This window comes from Melitaea cinxia, chromosome 29 (genome assembly GCF_905220565.1).
Source record: "Melitaea cinxia chromosome 29, ilMelCinx1.1, whole genome shotgun sequence".
NCBI classification, from domain to species: Eukaryota; Metazoa; Arthropoda; class Insecta; order Lepidoptera; family Nymphalidae; genus Melitaea; species Melitaea cinxia.
Genome location: NC_059422.1, coordinates 4,744,214 through 4,765,246, shown reverse-complemented (window position 1 = coordinate 4,765,246; position 21,033 = coordinate 4,744,214). Strand labels below are relative to the sequence as shown.

General features: G+C 36.4%; 1 protein-coding gene across 1 annotated transcript; it reads right to left on the bottom strand.

Annotated features, from left to right (window-relative positions):
- Positions 1-4,470: 4,470 nt before the first annotated feature.
- On the bottom strand, positions 4,471-18,842 carry LOC123667968 (T-complex protein 1 subunit epsilon). Its single transcript, XM_045601796.1, has 10 exons — positions 18,628-18,842; positions 17,344-17,578; positions 16,403-16,635; positions 15,550-15,708; positions 14,902-15,048; positions 8,879-9,086; positions 6,766-6,920; positions 6,134-6,288; positions 5,086-5,177; positions 4,471-4,665 (listed from the first exon to the last, which is right to left on the bottom strand). Exons 1-10 carry the CDS (start codon positions 18,733-18,735, stop codon positions 4,529-4,531), a joined length of 1,629 nt encoding a protein of 542 aa, XP_045457752.1. The 5' UTR covers positions 18,736-18,842; the 3' UTR covers positions 4,471-4,528.
- Between the last annotated feature and the right edge of the window lie 2,191 nt (positions 18,843-21,033).

Here is a 21,033-nt window from a genome sequence, read left to right as displayed (position 1 = left end):
ATTTAAACATGTGGTTCCTCTCGTCTACATGTTTAAACTCGCACCCGTTCAAATTGTAAATTTAATCAATAAAAATCTTTGATCCACACTGGCCTTTTTAACAGAGATAGTGTTCCCGGTAGTGGGGCATTCATTTCTACCGTCAGATAGAGTCTTCGCTCGCATTGAAAAACAATTGCGAAAAATGGAAAACATAATTAGTCCGCATGAATATATGGAAGTAATGAGCGAACATTCAACCACCATAAACGTAGCATCAGCATGTCAAGTATTGGACTGGAAAACCGCTGCAAAGGATATATTTTTAAATGTCGGTAAATGGCATGTTCCTTTCGCCAAATGTAAAAGATTTTATGTCAAAAGGGCTAGTAGATCTAATGAAATGGTTGGCCTTAGATGAGAAGTGCATTATAAACAAGATTTAGGTACATATAAAAATATTTGTAAAAAGGATAAAAATTCCACAATTATTGCCCCGACTGTGATATCACAAGGAGTGACAGTAAAACAGTTGAAACTGAGAGACGTCAACAAACTGCTAAACGTGCATTACGGTGACAATTGGCGTAATCTAGATATCTTAGGATATTTTGCTCGAGTGTCGGTGCCACAAGACACTTTGGTAGAACATAATGATGGCCCTACACAAGATGATAACCTTGACGAGCTGACGTGTGAAGAGCAAGAGGAGCTACCATCATTGATAATTTAGTGTTGTTTTTTTATGTAAACTTTTAACTCATATATTTTTTTACTTTATATCGTCGTTTTATTACGAAAAACTATGCAATAGCTTAACCTAAATTGTTTATACAACATGTCAACAAATACATGCAAAAACAAAACTGAGTTTTCAAATTTGTATGAAAGTATTCATTTTATAACACGTTGTTGTATAGCAACAATTTCGGTCAGTAACAAGTGTAGATCTTATAGTTATATATTTTAAACTACCAAACAAACAAACCTATAATATCTACCTATAGTTTCCTATGCAAACTACTCATAGTATCAAAACTGACCAAGCATACTACACAGAAATAGGTATGTTCCAAATTAAGCAATGTCCATCAAATGCATGGAACAGAAACAGCAAAGTCCAACCATTTGTTTCAGAAACCGCAAAGACCAAACTATTTATTTAATTTTGATGTTATTATAATAAATCTGAGTAATTTGATTAATATGGCATCATTTGAAAACATATCCACTTTTATTTTGTAACTATACAATTACCCCTAAGTGTGGCAATAATTCATTGCGGTTTTTGATTCTATATATCACTCATTTAGCTCTTCAGCTCATTTAGCTCAGTGAAATAATTCTATAATGCAACCAAAATGCAACCCCATGTTGTCGTAAAAATACTTTTTCGCTTGTTCAAAGCAAGACGATTGAGTCTATGACCTTGTGACATATGAATCGAAAAGATACAGAGCCATAGCTAACTATCTCTCTCTTTCGCATGATAAACGCCATCGTCCGATCGAGTGGCTCACTAGCTCAGTCTCGTTTACTCTCACTCAGTACGTCAGTCGAAAATGAATCATAAGCCTAGTGAGCTGGAGATATATTTGAAATACAAGTGAGCTGATGAGAGACTAGCTCACTTGAAAAGATACGTTTCATTTGTATCACTCTCATGAGTTACCCAAGTCTAATCTGAAACTTGGCATTGGCTTCACACTCAACGGGGCCACTATTAGGATTGTCTCCTGTGTCGGGGGCCCAGAAATACGCACAATACACAAGCACAAACGCCCAGACCACGACAAACATTTATATGGCCAATAAAAATGTCTGTCGTTAGCATGGATCGCACCCGCTACCGCCAGCGTAACAGTAGCCGTTACTGCTGTGACCGTTGCGGAAACGCGTTGTCGTATTCGCATCGTTTCGCGCTAATGCGAGTGTCAAAGTTACGAATATTCGCGAATGCGAATATTAGTTTTCTATCCTGCCTTATCCATAGTACGTTAAGATTACGTAATGAATAAGAATACGAAGAAAAATGTCATAAATCATCTCATGTGGGGTTAGATATCATTATATAGATCTCATAAACTCATAACTCCGTATGAGCATTTGGTCTGCGTTTTTCCATGTTTTATGAGATTTTTTCCACAGGGTCTCGCTTAGTGAGCGTCCCGACAGGAATATAATGCCCTATGTGGCCCTTGGCAGAAGAAATGTGACGACGCTGCTACAGGCTTTATAATATTTTAGTAGGTTTTTCCTCAAATAAACACAACTAAAGCTGTGGGTCAAAGCTAGTGATGGTATAAAATTCAAACAAAATAGTTTAGCTCAATTAATTTATTAGTGCATCAAAGCAGTTAGCATTCATCACCGTACAATACATTATACACTTTTGAAATAATCGTTACAAGTGAAGAAAAGTGAATAAGCTCCCTTTTGAGTACCATAACATACTTAGCTGTTATATGAAAATGTAGATTGATTTATTGAAAGGTTTCATCATTTAACCGATTCAGTGCGGTGGTAATTTTTTAAACTTTAGCGCCTAGCGGCGAACAAATTTTTCTCTCGTGCGCAATCCGCCATGAAGTGTAACTTATCGCTTTTTCGTCGCTTTCAGTCGTGCCAGTGGAGCACGGTTAAAATATAAATGTGTAAGATAAATGAGAATATTTTCCTACCTTCCATGTGAAATGATTCAGTTGGCAAAAAATATAGGTTTTGTTATAGTTATCGGCACATATCTTGAGCGCCAGGCGTTAAGTGGAATACGCGGAATAAAGCGGAATTTCGTAAAAAACTGAACTGGTTACCCATTCGTCTTCGCCGGAATTCTCATATATTGTCTCTTCTGTACTGTGTACTATTTCATCCGTCAACACCTGTTTACCTAAAGGATAAGTTCGAATTCCTTGGTTCACATAGTGAAATTTTAAGGTCATCAGAAAACCTTAAGCTGCGTGTACCTCTTCACAGAACAAACTTTTATAAAAACTCCTTTGCTGTGCAAGCTGTTTTGCTATGGAACGACTTACCCGTGGCCATAAGACGAGCTCAAAGTTTGTTTCTGTTTAAGAAGCATTTAAAAGCATATTACCTCAGTCTATAATTAATTTAAACTCATTACATTCAATTGATAAAAGATCATTAAATTTACCATGAATCTATATATTATACGATTACTGTATTTATATATTAGTGTGTATGTAAATGTTTTTATTTATTTATTTTTTATTGCGTATGTATGTGTATAATGTATATGCATATATAATTGTTATATATTCTATTTTTTTTCTTTTACTTATTTAAATCTGTATACCACCTGCCCATCTGAAAAGCAATATCCCTTTCATTATCAGGTTGTCTGGAAGAGATTGCTTTTTAGCAATAAGATCGCCTGGTTGTACAATTTGTTACTATAATTGCTTGTAATTTTAATTTTGTTCTTTATTTAAATGTGCAATAAAGTATATTATTATTATTATTATTATTATTAAGTGTGGTATTTGCATCGGCATAAATAGTAGACTAAAGCACTGGTTTATTCATTATTACTTTATCTACTTTTAACAGTCTAACTTTTAAAAGTCGGAGATGCAGGTTCGATCCCCGGTGGATTTTGGATATGATATTAAAAATATGTTTAGAATTCCCTCATGTGTGGGGTAACATAAAAATAAATAATACGAATGTAACAATGTATTCTTGTGATTTTGACATATTATCAGTAAAGCTTAAGCATTTTTAACAGTACTCAAAAAAAGGAGGAATCTTAGGATCATATGACAGCTAAGAATGTTACAGGTTTCAATAAGTAATATATTACAGAAACTAAATGTTTTTTAAAGTAAACAAAAAAAAAAAAAAAACACATTTGTCTTTATATTTAGGCGGTTAACTAACCGTTGAAAATAAAATTATTTGTGATAAAGGCTGATTAATACCGAATGTATTAAAATAATAATTAAATTAAAATATTATTTTATAACCTAGAATAGTACATAGTACATTATAAACTAGATATATTAAACAATGTTGTGACAAACATACTTTATATTTTATATTACATTTGTAAATGTTAAGTAAAATTACAATTATATCTATTTATAATAAGAAAATGAGTTATTGCTTGCGTCTTCGGTGCGACAAAGCCAGTACTGCAGTCACCAACCCGCCTGCCCAGCGTGGTGACTATGGGCAAAACACATGAGTTCACGTTATTTTTGGCGTAAACTTGTGGAGGCCTATGTCCAGCAGTGGACTGTATAGGCTGTAATGATGAGTTATTGCTATCATTTAACTTAGTCACGCCCTTTGACTGACCAAATCGCAGTAAATTAGAATGCTGTGATCAAATTGACCGGTGGAAGTAAGCTATTCTATTAGATAGAATTAGAATATATTAGAGAACCATTGACGATTTCTCGTTATGTGTGTACCTTATGACGAAATTAATATTTTCACGTCATTTCAGTATATGAATAAAACTCCTTTTACTTAATAACAAATGTAATATAACATATAATATCATAGTCACACGCTAAGCTCATCACTGCATGCCATCGGCCGGTGAACGGACATCGTCTATCTTCAGTATCATCTTGACGAGTTGTGTCGCTAACGCTATTTGCTGTTTCTTCGAGTGGAGTGACTCGATAACGTTCATTGCTTTCATGTCATTGGAGCCTGTGAATAAATGAAAATAGATTTAGTAAGTTTAAAGTTTGTTTTAACATAAAAAATATCACAAGGAGCACTGCAACTGCAATGAGATTTAATTGTTTTTGGAATTTTCTGAATCAAACTTCATCAATAAGCCCCCGCAACCTTAATGTCGGTCTCAATGTTTTAATCACGATGCTTAATTTTACAAAATTTTATCAGATTTTACCTACATAAAGAGCATATTCTGAAAATTTTAATGTACCTTGTACCAGAAAAATACACGAAATATCTTAAAAGCATGAAGCCATTTCACACATAATTAATATACCTTATCTAAATGATTCGTGAATTTTATTGATATGTATTACAAACTTTAACATATAAAACATTTATTATATTAGTAGGGTTACCACGTAATCATTTTATAAATAATAAACTCACCGCGTCCCATGCAGTCAACACCGAGATTGCTGTTGTTCTCTGCCGCTTGCCGTGCCTTCACCTCCGACAGTGTGTCGATTGGTGATAAACCACTACAACATAAATTAGACATTTAATAGAATTCCTCAAAAAAGGAAGCGCTAAATTCGACTACGTAAGTAGGGACACGAAAAAAGTATTGATATTTTGTGGTATCGAGTACATTACCATTCGATACCGAGACTGGTACTCGATACTTTGCATTCGATACTTTTACGCAATAAGTACTTTTTGGTAGGTATATCGAAAGTTTTAAATGAATACTATAACCTTTTCTTTTGGTTGACTGAAATTGTACGATTTTTGGTCGTCGATGCCGGTTTTAAGTTATACTTCATTTGGCGCGTTAGGGAAAAATGATGAGAGTAAATTTTTAAGATGCGCGCGCATGCCGTCACAAAAAACCGACACCCTGAAGTTAGCTAGTCAACGAAAAAGGTAACGCGAAGTTAGCTAGTCAACGAAAAAGGTAACGTGAAGTTAGCTAGTCAACGAAAAAGGTGACGTGAAGTTAGCTAGTCAACGAAAAAGGTAACGTGAAGTTAACTAGTCAACGAAAAAGGTAACGTGAAGTTAGATAGTCAACGAAAAATGTAACGTGAAGTTAGCTAGTCAACGAAAAAGGTAACGTGAAGTTAGCTAGTCAACGAAAAAGGTAACGTGAAGTTAGCTAGTCAACGAAAAAGGTGACGTGAAGTTAGCTAGTCAACGAAAAAGGTAACGTGAAGTTAACTAGTCAACGAAAAAGGTAACGTGAAGTTAGATAGTCAACGAAAAAGGTAACGTGAAGTTAGCTAGTCAACGAAAAAGGTAACGTGAACTTAGCTAGTCAACGAAAAAGGTAACGTGAAACTACTAGGCAATGAAGTAAAACTTCTTATGTGCATACATAAGTACACACTTTTTTTTTGTTTGTTAATGGTTCATAAATTTTTCTAGTACTGTCCAGTAGTAGGAATAAGAATAAGCTTCTTTTAAGAGATAATTAAAAGGCAAAAAGGTACTATACCTGTTTTCAGCTAAGGCAATGGGAATAGCCTCCAAGGCATCAGCAAAGGCTCTGAAGGAGTATTGGTCCAGTGAGGAAAGCTTATCCGCAGCCCGAGCTACGGCCAGCGAACAAGACACCTCGGCCGCTCCGCCTCCATACACCACTCGGGAATCCTTTGGGCAGAAAATATAAAATTAAGTAATGTGTATATGATTATAATTGACTAGCCCGCTGGCGAAGTTTTAAGTGACAAGTGGTTTTTTATCACAAAAAAAAATTTTGCTATAACAGTCGGCTGTTACTTATAACACAAGCATTAAGTTGCTTACCATAGGAACAGACAAATGTGTTACAAGAAAAAAATAATGTTTCATATTATACAATGAGGAAAAATAATCTTAGAAGAATCGCTGGTGTGCTTTAGGACAAACCTGTTATAGTTTTCGTTAAAATGAGTAAGTTGGTTATCTGTTGCAGCTTTATTTATAGAGATACTACAGAGTACAAAACTTATGAGATTGTGACATATGTGTAGAAAAATAATCTGGGGTTGTATTCAACACAGCGGTACACAAGTCATTAAACATATTGACTTCTAACAAATTAATAGTATGACATATAATAATCAGTCAAATGGTCACTGCACTTACTTGTACAAGACTGCGGACGATACAAAGCGCATCGTGCACTGAACGCTTGGCCTCCTCCACAATCATCTTGTTACCACCTCGCACTAAAACGGTGACGGCTCTGGAGTTGGAACACTGTTCAATGACCAGCATTTCGTCTTTGGATGTTCCAAAAGCTGTCGACAAAAGTATTGTTAGACTATGTATAAAGAACATAATTTAATTTTTAAGTACACATTGTTTGGTCAAACCTGATTGATATACAGAGAAGAGCAACAATTACCAAAAAGACTTATTACTCTATCCAACGAAACCATCTCTGTATTGATAATAAGTAACAAATATTGGGAAATTATATAGTAAAGTATAGTTTTTTGACATGATTAAACTTTTCAATTTTATTGCAATAAATACAGTAGTTACCTGGATGACCGAGCTTAGTTTGGTTTTTTTTTTTTTTTGGTAAATCGTGTTTTTTGGAAATTTTATTTCAATATGAATTGATGACTAATGAAACACGATTAATATTTTTTTGATCTTACCGACATAATAATCACTACATAGTATAAAACAAAGTCGCTTTCTCTGTCCCTATGCCCTATGTCCCTATGTAAACTTAAATCTTTAAAACTACGCAACGGATTTCGATGCGGTTTTTTTTAATAGATAGAGTGATTGAAGAGGAAGGTTTATAATTTATATGTATAATAACATCCATTAAATAGGGGAGAAATACTGTTATTTTTGAGGTTTCTAATGTGATGTCGTGAATAATTACATTTTTTCCGCTTACATTGCAAACGCAGCCTGAACCCTACGAGGTTTATCAAAGTAATGTACCTACTAAGTATTGTAAACATTGAAAAGGTCTACAGAAAACTCCACTATGGTATATGTCTATCTCTTATGGATATCCCACAATAACATTTTTTTGTCATTTACTTATTACGACAAATAATGGCTAATTTTCGAAGCGATTTTAACCAATACAGCATTAATCCTTATCTAATTAAATACCATAAATACATTGTTGATTTAATATAGATCTATATTGCCCTTTACAGCATATGATTTAAATGAATATTTTCGAAGATATTACAGATTTAAAAATCGCGGTACGTAGCGTTTGCGGCGGTTCCGGTCGGCTTTTACTCTAAGTTAACGCGTGCGGGCCACGGGCAGTAATGAATAAATCAAAACTACTGGATCGATTTTAATCATTTTTTCAGTGAATGACATAGGCTATAATTATATTTTATACCCGTGCGAAGCCGGAGCGGGTCGCTAGTAAAAATATATGAACTGGTTATTTAGATAAGAAACACGAGTGCAATTAGAAAAATAATTGTGTTTGCTCGCAAACGAAAAAAAAACCGACTTCAATTACATCGACGAGTACTACACGCAGATCGACGAAAAAATAGTCAAGAAACAACGCATTATCAAAGATTACTCAAAGAGTAGTTATCAGATCTCGATGAAATTTAAATGTGACTGACATGATAATCATCGGCTTTCGATTAAATTAAAAATCATTAAAATCGGTACACCTAATAAAAAGTTATTGCAGATTTTCAAGAAGTTCACTCGATTTCTCTGGGATCTCATCATCAGATCCTGGTTTCCTTATCATGGTACTAAACTAGGGATATCTTCTTTCCAACAAAAAAGAATTATCAAAATCGGTACACCTTGTAATAAGTTATTGCGGATTTTCAATAGATTCCCTCGATTTATCTAGGATCCCATCATCAGATCCTGGTTTCCTTATCATGGTACTAAACTTGGGATATCTCCTTTCCAACAAAAAAAGAATTATCAAAATCGGTACATCCAGTAGAAAGTTATGCGGTATAATACAACGTAGGTCGACGAAAAAAGCGTCAAGTAAAAACGCATTATTAGATATAGCTCGAAAAGTAGTTGTTAAATCTCAAATAAATTTAAATGGGACCAATTGGCACACACCACCTTTCGATTAAAAAAAAATTTGTCGAAATCGGTCCACCCAGTCAAAAGTTCTGATGTAACATACATAAAAAAAAAAAAAAAAAAAAAAAAATACAGTCGAATTGATAACCTCCTCCTTTTTTGGAAGTCGGTTAAAAAGGGATAAATACAGTAAAGTACTCACTAAGTTCCCGCACAAGTCCACAAGATCCCAACTTGTCTGGAGTCAGCTCTTCAAACCGGGGCACGATCCTTCCACCGGTTGCGATGGCTATCAGTTCCATCTCAGGCCCACCGACCCAACGTACCGCTGGTAGTTTTTCTGCAAGAAGGAGGTGGTTGGCTTCATCATCGAAACCCCATTGGCATATAGCTAGAGTTGCACCTGCATCCTGTAAAACATTATACAATTATCATACTGCGTACATTACCCAAGTTGTAATTTATCCAATATTAAATTGTAGAAATTTTAAAATCGTTACTTGATTAGCTACAATGACTATTTTTTTTTATGTAGAATTTTTTAATATCTTATGTCGAAACTAGCTGGTATCCGCGACTTCGTCTGCGCTGGATTAGTAAGTAATTCGAGTAGCTAATTATCTTTTCAATATCTATATTTATAACGAAATTCATCAAAATTGGTTCTGCGACATAAAAATCAATTTGTTACTACGAAATGAATTAGAAATATATTATCTAAGAGATAAACTAATCATCACGATCAATTTCATATTAATTTCATATGAATTTTATTTAAAAACAGTAATAGTTGCATTCAAATAAAGAATATTCTGATATTCACATAATATATAGTTGCAAGCACTTATTCCAAATGCAGTAATTTAAATTTTTTTTTTTTTTACTTTCTCCTAATATTATAAAGTCGAAAGTTTATGAGGATGAATTGATGGAGATTATGTTACTCTTTCACACAAAAACAACCGAGCTGGAAATCTAAAATAACACATAGGCTACTTAATATCCAGACGTAAGATATTGGAGGAAATTACGTGGGTGAAACAGCGCGTCGTTGCTACCCTATACAAATACTAACAAACGACATCGTCCCGAGGATACGGTGACGCCTAGCGGCGCCAACAAGAAGGCCCGCACTGGTGCGACACCCAAATCCTATGCAGCGGCCGCTAAATCCGATTTGATTGCGGCCGTTACAGCAACAAATGCGGGACACCTAACTAGGGAACAAGCGGAAGAGATAGAAGAGACGCTTAATAACAGACTCTGGTCTCTAGTTCAGGCCAGAGCTAGCAATCCACCCATGTTCCAGGGCAAACCGACTTACGCTAACGGCTCACTACAGCTGTGGTGTATGAACGTCGAGGCCATGGAATGGGTGAAGAATAACATCGACGGCCACACACTGACTTCCGGAGTCAGTTTGGAGGTTCGAAAGAAATCGGACTTACCAAAGAAAGTCAGGTGTGGTATGCTAATACCAGGCAAGGCCGAGACAAACAAGATTGGCGAAGCACTTCGCTACTTCAACCCCTGGGCTGAAGTAGATCGGTGGTTGCTGCACGCGGCGCAAAAACAGGCTACAGGGACCTTCATTGTAGTCAGCATACCAGAAGAACTGATCCCTACCATTCTAGAACGTGGACGGCAATTATGTTACATGCTGGGCGCCGTCTACATTAAGTTCGAAGAACGCAAGGGACGGTTTACGGACATACCACCACAAAATAAGGAAACAACACCGACGGAGATGAAACAGTCAGGGGACACCCCGATGATGGTAGAGGAGTCTACCCAGCAACCAAGCACCAGTCGTGTAGAGAACGACACTCCCGAAGGCACCCTCTCGGACACTGCGCACGATCCGACGAACACCGACATGGCGAGCGACGGTGATGAGGCGGATAGTGTCGGGGATTGGGCCCAAGGGATACAAGAACTCGACCTCGGGACAGGGGACGACTCTGATGACGGAGTCCCTTTTACCCAGTAGTCGAGCTCTTCAAATCAATCTCCACCACAGCCTTACCGCTACGGCACAGCTGCGTAGGTGGTTGGAGATAAACAATACAGCTGTAGCCCTCATCCAAGAACCCTGGCTATCGCGGTCAGGGTCCATACAAGGATTAGGCAACCTCAAAGGTAAGCTTATAACAAGTAACGAACCTAACCCAAGGGCAGCTATATTTGTCTCTAATAACATACCCGTGCAGACCCTAACAGAATTTTGTTCCAGAGATATCTGCACAATTAAAACAGCTAATCCCTCGAACACATCGCGGGGTGTAGTTCTCACGTCTGTCTATATGCCAGACGGAGAGGACCCACCACCACAAGACCTAGTACGGCTGGTCAACTACTGCGAGTCAGAGAAATTAGACATCATCGTTGCAACAGACTCGAACTGTCATCACACAGTCTGGGGTAACGAAAAAACTAATAACAGAGGTAAGACACTTTTTGAATACTTATCCACTACTAAACTATACATTATCAACACAGGTAACAAACCCACGTTCGTTACCAGGCGTGCTAGAACCATAATTGATCTCACGCTGGCAAACGACGGCGGGTCGAAACTCATATCGAACTGGCACGTGTCTGACGAAGCGTCCTGCTCAGATCACAGGTGGATACGCTTCGATCTAGGACTAGTCCCAACACCCATACAACCCTATAGGAATGTGCGTAAGACTAACAAGGAAGAGTTTCGTGCAATGCTCGAAAAAGGGCTACAAGCACTTGACTGTCCTGAAAGAATAACAAACACTCAAAGTATAGAAGAACTAGTGGAGAAACTAACATCTTTGTTAACAAAATGCTACGAAGCAACATGCCCACTAATTCACCCTCCGGATAACCCAACCGACAAAAAATCATGGTGGGGCCCAGAGTTAAAACGCCTCAGAGCTAAGGTTAGGAAAACACTCAATAGAGCTATGAACACATATAACAACCAGGATTGGGATCACTACAGAAACGTAAAGGCCTTGTACAAGAAGCGAATTAGATACTGGCGAACTCGAGCATGGCGAAAGTTCTGCGAAGCGATCGAGTCGTTTGTGCAGGCCAGTAGAATCCGCAAAATCCTTACTGGGGACCCACAACGAGAACTGGTGTCCCTAAAGAAAACAGATAATACTTACACCAAATCATCAGAAGAGTCACACCAAGTGCTAATCCAGACGCACTTCCCTGACTGCACTATGGTTACTACAACTAGCTGGCAAGATACAAACCTCACCACATCATACAGCGCCTGGAAGTGCGCAAGTGAGGTAATACAACCAAAGAGAATAGCGTGGGCAATCAGGAGCTTCCGGCCATTTAAAACGCCAGGGCCAGATGGTGTTTACCCTGCGTTTCTCAAATGGGGAGGCACAAGATTAAATCACACACTTAACACAATCTTTCAAGCCTGCCTAGCTTTTGGCTATGTGCCGAAATTATGGAGGGAAGTAAAGGTTATCTTCATACCTAAACCCGGTAAAGCAGACTACTCAGACGCAAAGTCCTATAGGCCAATCAGTCTCACATCCTTCCTCCTAAAGACCTTGGAGAGACTATGCGATAGGTACCTGAGAGATAACGTACTACCAAAAGTACCCCTACACAAGAATCAACATGCCTATAGTGCAGGTAAATCTACAGAATCAGCCTTACATGCTGTAGTGGGCAAGATCGAAGAAGCACTCATTAGTCAAGGAATCCTGCCTAGGCACCTTTATTGACATTGAAGGGGCCTTTGATAAAACAAATTTCAACAGCATAGTTACAGCGTTAAACCGCCATAAAACAAACCCAACTATAATTACTTGGATCAGAAACATGCTGGCAAACAGGATCGTAAGAGTAGACAATGACAACAAACAAGGCGCTATCGTTGCTAAAGGATGTCCCCAAGGAGGGGTGTTATCGCCCTTGCTATGGAACCTTGTAGTAAACGATCTAATATCCTTGCTAAACGACAACAGATATTACACGATAGGCTATGCCGACGACCTGGTTATACTCGTGACGGGCAAGTTCACAAGTACACTTTGTGAACTAACTCAGACTGCCCTGCTATTAGTAGAGAGATGGTGCGAGGAGCATAACCTATCGATAAACCCGAACAAAACAGAATTAGTGATGTTCACGAACAAACGAGACCTGGGGAATTACACTCTACCTAAACTCTTTAACTCAACCCTGAATCTAACCTCAGAGGTAAAGTATTTAGGTGTAATACTAGATAATAAACTAAGCTGGTCCAAACACATAGAAAATAAATTAAACAAAGCCAGCATCATCTTCTGGCAATGCCGCAGGATGATAGGCAAGAGCTGGGGACTTACACCGAAACTGACCCTATGGCTCTATACTGCGGTCATTAGACCCATGATCAGCTATGGAGCTGTGGTGTGGTGGCGTAGAACACTCCTCACCACAACGCAATCCAAGCTACAAAGCTGGCAGAGGTTGGTGTGCATGGCAATCACGGGCGGCATGAGAACCACACCAACAACAGCAATGGAGGCCATGCTAAATATTCTGCCACTTCACCTATTTATCCAACAAGAAGCTGCAACCACTGCAGTAAGACTAAAGACTCACAAACTACTGTGTTCAACAGGCACACCACACATTAAGATTCTGGAAGACATAGCCAAAGACATTCCGTTCATGGAAGCACCAAATGACGGAATACAGATCAAATATATTTTTGATAAAAAATACAAAATACAGCTGGAAGAGGATTCACGTGTAGCCTCAATTGGGCGAGACCTGAGTATCTTCACGGATGGCTCAAAAACGAAAACAGGGTCAGGAAGCGGTATCTTCTCCGAAGACCTAAATATTAATATATCACTACCCATTGGTACCTATAGCACAGTGTTTCAAGCAGAGTGCTTGGGTATACTTGAGGCAGCCAGAACAATCGGGAGGAGGAACGTAAAGGATTCCCACATCCGTATACTATCGGACAGCATGTCAGTATTACAGGCACTGGATAGTAACTCGACCACGTCAGGTATAATCTATGAATGCCATAACACCCTGATGCAGGTAGGTGAAAATAATGACATCACACTGCAATGGATCAAAGGTCACAACAACACACGCGGTAACGACAAGGCAGATGAGCTAGCAAGAAGGGGGTCAAGTATGACGGCTATAGGGGCCGAACCGATTATACCGTTACCTTCTTGCTGGCTCAAAGGCCAAATTCGACAACGCATGAAACACAAACATATCACACTATGGTCCGAAATTGAGGACTGTAGGCAAGCCAAGTTGGCGCTGCCAGAAATTGATGCCAAATTGGCAAGAATTCTAATAAATCTGGACAGACGCCAACTGAGACTAATAACTGCGGCACTGACTGGACACGGTCCGTATAACAAACACCTATTTAATATGGGCATTACCGACAGTCCCCTGTGCAGAGCTTGCATGGGAACAGAAGAAACGGCTACGCATGTACTTCTTTACTGTCCAGGTGTAGCGGCTTACCGGGCACAACATCTTGGCACCCTGAAGACACTTCCGGAGATCTTCAAGAAACCAAAAAAGCTTCTGAAGTTTCTGGAGGAGCTTGGGTGGCAAGAGTGAACCGAATCACTCCCACACACGCAAAATAGGCGCAAAGTCGTCGAGTTGCGGAAACCAGCCCGTGTTAACCATACCATACCATACCCTATACAAATAAAGAAAATTGGAGTGTCTGTTTATTAACCGCTTTTTATTAAATTCATATGTACGTGGTAGACATACCAAAATAACATTTTTTATAATTTTTGTCAGTCTGATTATTCCAGCTAATCTTTGAAACGGTTGGACCGATTTTGATGGGACTTTCACTGGCAGATAGCTGATGTAATAAGGACTTAGTCTACTTTTATTTTAGTTTTTTTTTTATAACTGCTAACTGAACAATGACTATTTTGTTAAATTCCACGCGGACGAAGTTGCGAGCCTAGCTAGTTCTATAATAATTATGTATAAATTTTGTTGTTAACCTAAATAAGCACTTAAAACTTCACTCAACGACCCCCACTAGGAATTTTTCTAGTGTCAGGGGTCTGGAAACATACACTATATACAAACACAAACATCTATATGACCAATACAAATGTTTGTCGTGAGCGGAGATCGAACCCGCGATCGCCAGCTCAATAGCCAGTGCTGTGACCGCTGCGCTAACGCGTCGTCAAAATAATTAATCACTAAAAATATCCCACCAACCTTAACTCTCTTCACCATCTCTAAGAATTTTTCTTGCTCATATTTCCTCAGGTCACGGTACTCTTCAGCGGACCCAACTTGGAGCTTATGCTTGGTCTTGGGCTTGGGGGGCTCAAACGCGCATGTGAGGATAGCCAATTTCACATCCTGTAAACATTAGTAATATTGTAGTATGTATTAAGTTGTAAATTTTAGGTAACTGAGGTAGGGCTTAGCAGGAAATTTTGTACATATCTCTATCAAATTTAAATGGGACCTAATGATAAAGACCAAATTTCGATAAAAAAAAGGATCATCAAAATCGATAAGCCCAGTAAAAGGTTCTGAGGTAACACACATTAAAAAATATAACAATAAAAATACAGTAGAATTGAAAACCTCCTCCAGGATTTGAAGTCGGTTAGAAAGAGCTTGATGTCTGTATAAGGCAATGTTATGCTTCTGGACAAGTCATAAGAATGTCTAAGAATTTGTCAGACGACAAATCTTTGCAATGTTTTCTTTTTCAACTGACCACAAATGACTTAAAACAAAGCATATCCACCTACTATTAGTAGTATTTAAACCAATCTGTGACACATCCAACTCATTCATTTTTCCAAGACACTATAGCACACAAAATAAAAACAACAAATAGTTGATAAATACCTTTAAAACTTTTGGCATCTGTGAGTGGCTCATGGTCTTGTCGATGACCACACCTCTCACCAACATGGAGTCTTCCATACGACCACCGACCTTGCCCTCTACTTTGATCAGTTCAAAGTTAACATCTCTCTTCTCTAAGTCTGCTACAGACAGGATTGCCTGGAAATTTGATAATTAAATTGTTATTTATTAATATTTAAATTACGGTGATTATATTTTTTTTAGCCCACTCGTACGAGATTAAAGTATATGTTAGGCTAGCTCACACTGGATTAGTTGCTACGTAAAATTATTATTATCTTTTTAGTGATTTTATTGAATTGTTTTAATTAATTGATAAATTTAATGTTACATATTGACATTGATTTTAATTTTATTAATATACATGTACTAATTTGTATTATTATTGTTTGTTTTTTATGATTTTTATGAATTTTTTAAATGTGATTATTTATTATTTTATATTTTTTGATTATTTTGTTTTTATTGAATTGTTTAAATTGTTTGTTAAATTTAATGTTATTTGTTGTGATAAACTTAACTAACACATTGGGTTACTGTAATGTTAGTTCTAAGTTTTTTTTTTAATGCATAAATAAATAAATAAATAAATATATTTTCATTAGACGTTGAAATTACGCATCAATTAGTTCCTTAATAGAACATCACTACTAAAACTTAAAAAAATAATCAAAATTTATAAAATAAAAGAACAGGACAACTAAGCCCTTCTTTGAAATTATCAAAGTTGGGAAATAAACTTAACAATAATCAATAAACTATATGAAACCAATATAAAAAACCTATATCAAAACTTTGAAAATGTACTAAATAAGACTAGCAAGTCACTTACGTCGACAGCAATCTCAGCCATTAATCTATGACACTTGACGACGACTTTGCTTCCAAGGGTCGTCATAGCCACTTTGATCAAGTGTTCCCTAGTATCCTTGTTCACTGGGAAAGCCTCGCTAATACTATCCAAATGGGTCAAGGCTGCAGCGGCAGCCATTTCAAAACCATCGGCGATACGGATCGGGTGGATACCTTTGTCAATAAGATTTGATGCTTGTTCTAGGAGAGCACCTAAAATGAAAATATAAATGTAAGGATCTTCTGTCTCAAAGTGTCCTAGATAAGTAGATATCAAGTGCAGAGCCATCTATTAAGTCAAATTATGAATGTTACAATTTTAAGCGATTGTTCATAGTAAACGTATGAAACATGTGTTCCGAAAAATGACGACGCGTTGGCGCAACGGTCACAGCACTGGTTTGTGGCTGTTGCAGGTTCGATCCACGCACATAACAAACATTTGTATTGGCCATACAGATGTTTGACGTGGTCCAGGTGTTTATACAGTCCTTGTGGGTTCACCCACCGTGCTTCGGAGAGCATGTTAAGCCGTCAGCCCCAGTTACATTTTTTTAATACTTAATGAAAATAGACATGTAGGATGTTTGATTCGCTATCTACTTCCTTTAAATAAGAGTACCACATGAAAAAAAAAACCTAACCGTTTTTTCAATTTCACTTTGCCTAAATACACGATCTACTCTGGAGACATACTTCTGCATAACCATCCAATCACAAAAGGTATCATGCAGAACGAGTCTATCAAAGCAGCTTGTCTATTTTAACACACTCGGAACATGATCTATAACACCTACAGAACCCCCATTTGAAGTAACACAGTTAGGAGTCAAACACTATATAAATTACCAAGTAACCAATTACATATTCACGCAGGTAGACATACAAAAGTACTTAATGTATAAGTTTTATATCACCTACCAGCCAAAACAACAACCCCGGTTGTTCCATCGCCTATTTCATCATCTTGACTCTGAGCTAACTGCACCATGAGTTTACCAATTTGGTGTTCAACATCCATTAGTTTCAAAATTGTTGCCCCATCATTGGTAACGGTAACCTCACCGTCAGAGGACACCATCATCTTATCTAAGCCACGGGGACCTAGAGAAGTCCGTAGAATACCGGCTATTTGCCGGGCAGCTTGGATGTGTGACTGAAAATTTGTTGTTTTATTAACTGTTTGATATTTTTGTTTTTTTTTTTTTTATCAATTTACTATTGTAGATCATCTCAGACACAGCCAAGGAAGGTTTCATTATAAAATCAAAACACTACGTGTATATTTTGTAACATCATTGATGATCGAATAATTTATGATTATGATTTAAACAATAATATTTACATTATGTTTTTATGTGTTGATTTTTATTACAGTTTTAATTAAAAATAAAAATTATTGTAAATGTATTATTTAGATTACTGGAGTACACAATTAAAACAATAAATAATCATCTTTTTTTTTAATTTTAACTAGTAACTGATGACTATTTTTGTAAATGTCTCCATAAATAATTTATTTACAAATTACACATTTACAATTTGAGAGAAATTATTGCTAATGTATTTAACTTTTTTATAAAGTTGTTAATTTTAATCAGACCTCAATTAATCACATCAAAACTTTGTGCCCAAATTATTAAAATGACTATACCATACTTATAAGAACAACATCTCTGGTTTTTACATGTGTAATTATTAAGTAAAAAAATAAATGCTGCTTTTACTAAAGATAATTTTTAGAAACTCAATTGATTGAATAATTTAATTAATTAAATAAATTACTTATAATATGTATAGTACTTTCATTTCATTAATAAGTTAGATTTAGATTATACCTAACTGGCAACTAATAAATTAAAAAAAGACTCAAGATCATGTGACTGAACATCTGATTTTTAAAAACATTTTTTTGAGAAAACTAACCGAGTGAAAAGTATGAGCAATTTAGCATCAGATTTATAATGATGGAAATTTATTATAAAGCGAATATGTACGCTATTAGTCTATTATTAGATATTAAAAAGACGAATTTAAATACGGCTGGTATCTTGATAGGTTGTAGTTTATTTTCGTTAGGAAAATTTTTATTCATTGTATATAAATAATGTTTTGAAAGTAGTGCGAATCATTATCTACTTAATGGGTTGGTACTTTAATACAGTCTTGTTAGAAAAGAAGTGCAAAAATAAGCAAATTATACACCTTCAACGCATCGACACCGGTAAGCCGTTTTTGGTTCTCTTGGTCCCTTAATATAATAAATGGACGACCGAATTCGTCAAAGGCCACTGTTCCTGGAAACATGGCCATTTTTAACAATTGTAAATTAACACAAACTTAAGATGAAAATGGATTTAACAATTTTTCATTTCACAAAGATTCCAGAAAACAAACTATCCACAGATAACGAAAGTTTGACAGTGACTGATTGTTGTTGTTGTTTTATTTATCCCCAATAGGGAAAGACTATAATCCATACAGCCTAGTTTGAGTTTGTAACTTTCGTTCTGATATATCAAAAGGCCGGAGCCAAGTCTGAAGTAACTATATATTTCTTCTGATTCGATGACTTGTAAAGTAAAGCCGAAGCCAAGTCTGTAATTTCATATTTTCGTCTACTCTTCTTTGTCTACAAATGATAGGCGAGGTCGAAACCAAGTCTATAATAGTCAGGCCGAAGCCTGAAATATCAAAATAAAATTTCACATCCGATGAATGAAGGTCCTAATCCTGTTTCAAATATCATTGATAGTATTGCAAATAAATTCAAATATACTAGTATAGTTATCCAGATTAGTCAATAAATCTTGTGTATTGCGCGGGACATTTTTTGATCCAGAAGTTGATAAAAAGTTGACAACAGAGCATTCAAAAAATATGTGATCTAAATACTGTGTAGAGTTGTTGGTGCAATGTGGGCAAACGGGCGATGAGATGATACGCATACGATTCAAATGTGCATTAAATCTGCAATTTCCAAATCTCAAGCGGCATAGTATTGTATAATATTTTCTGCTTCTATGTTGATGCGATTTAGTAAACCAAGGACTTTTTCCAATATCTTGATTTATCTGAGTATACCAAGATCCTTTTCTTAACAAGGTTTGTCGCCAAAGATCACGCCAATCAGATAGGATTTTTGATTTAATAACAATTAATAGATCAGTGTATGGTACGGCAACATTCTCATCAACAGGGCTGTCGCTGTCACTCTCAACAATTGAACGTGCCAGAAAAACCTACCCCACCCCAGCCTGCAAAATAATGATACTTGTAATAAAAAAAAAAATTCTAATTGATAGATTTTGAATAGCTCAATTCAACTACGTTGTCCTTTTAAATTGCTCACCTCAAATTATATAATTAAAAATCAAATTTTTTAAAAAAATCAAATATTTTCAAACTCCTATATTTTTTGATGTATACAATATTTTAAATTGCTCAAAGTGTTAATAAACTGCTCAAGTTGCATTTATAATTCCTCAAGTACAGTTTGGAACAGCTCCACTTCCCTTAATTTTTAAATAAATATATTAAGTTCGAACAAATTTAACGTATATCATAAGCCAGGCAAAGAGCAACACGGAGGGGATTAGCCATGTACAGGCGTTCCCCTCTGTCAAGGTATAAGGCCAAATGGCCATATGCAAACAATAAAACTAGTTGCCGCCGCACTGATCACTAGACTAAATCTAGTTGCGCGATTGAATCAACGTCCTTCAAAAAATGCCAAATTGTTCTGTTTTTTACTGCAAAAAAAGATCTGCCACGTCAAATTTACCAAAACATGGCTTTACTTTTCATACGTAAGTATTTTTTAATCACATTATTACTTGTATACTTCTTTTAAACCTTTTTAAACTTAAAAATTACAAATATTATCGTTCGTGTTGACTCGATTTGTTTACCAACACAGGCCGCTCGCCCGCATACAATATGCGGATCAGTCGAGCGATTGATCGGAGTCTATTTCCGAGAAGTCACTGTCGCCGAGCTATAGAGTTGTTACCGGTTTGTTTGTAGATGGTTATCGATAAAAATGGCAAAGGCAAAAGAGGAGACAACATTTTTAAGATTTTGATTTATTTAAAATATTATATTGCTAGCTTTTTTTTAATAAACATAGTTATATAATAAAATTGCATTAAATTAAATATAATACACGTATTATGAGTATTAATACATTTTACTAGAATTACTTAATGTGAACTTCCACCATAATGTTTTATATAAAAATTTGGCAGGTTTTCTAAAAATCCAAATTTAAGCGATACATGGAAAAAAATGGTAATAACAGATTAACCTGGACGCCCACAAAAAATAGTGTAATTTGTTCAGATCATATCAATACCACTAACTTTTAAGTGTTCGCGAACAATAGAAGGATTAGTCGAGGGCACCAAACTAACACTAACGCCACACTGTTTTTGTCCCGTAAGTTTTTTTGTCTCATGTACAAGGTAATCAAGATATGGTTCACCTTAGTGGTAGTAGTGAAATGAAGCTTAGATTTATCAACTTTGAAAATGAACAATGTCCATCCTTTCAGAGTCATCAACAAATCATTAAATCTAGCAGATGACAAGGTATCATCTTATGATGCCATTA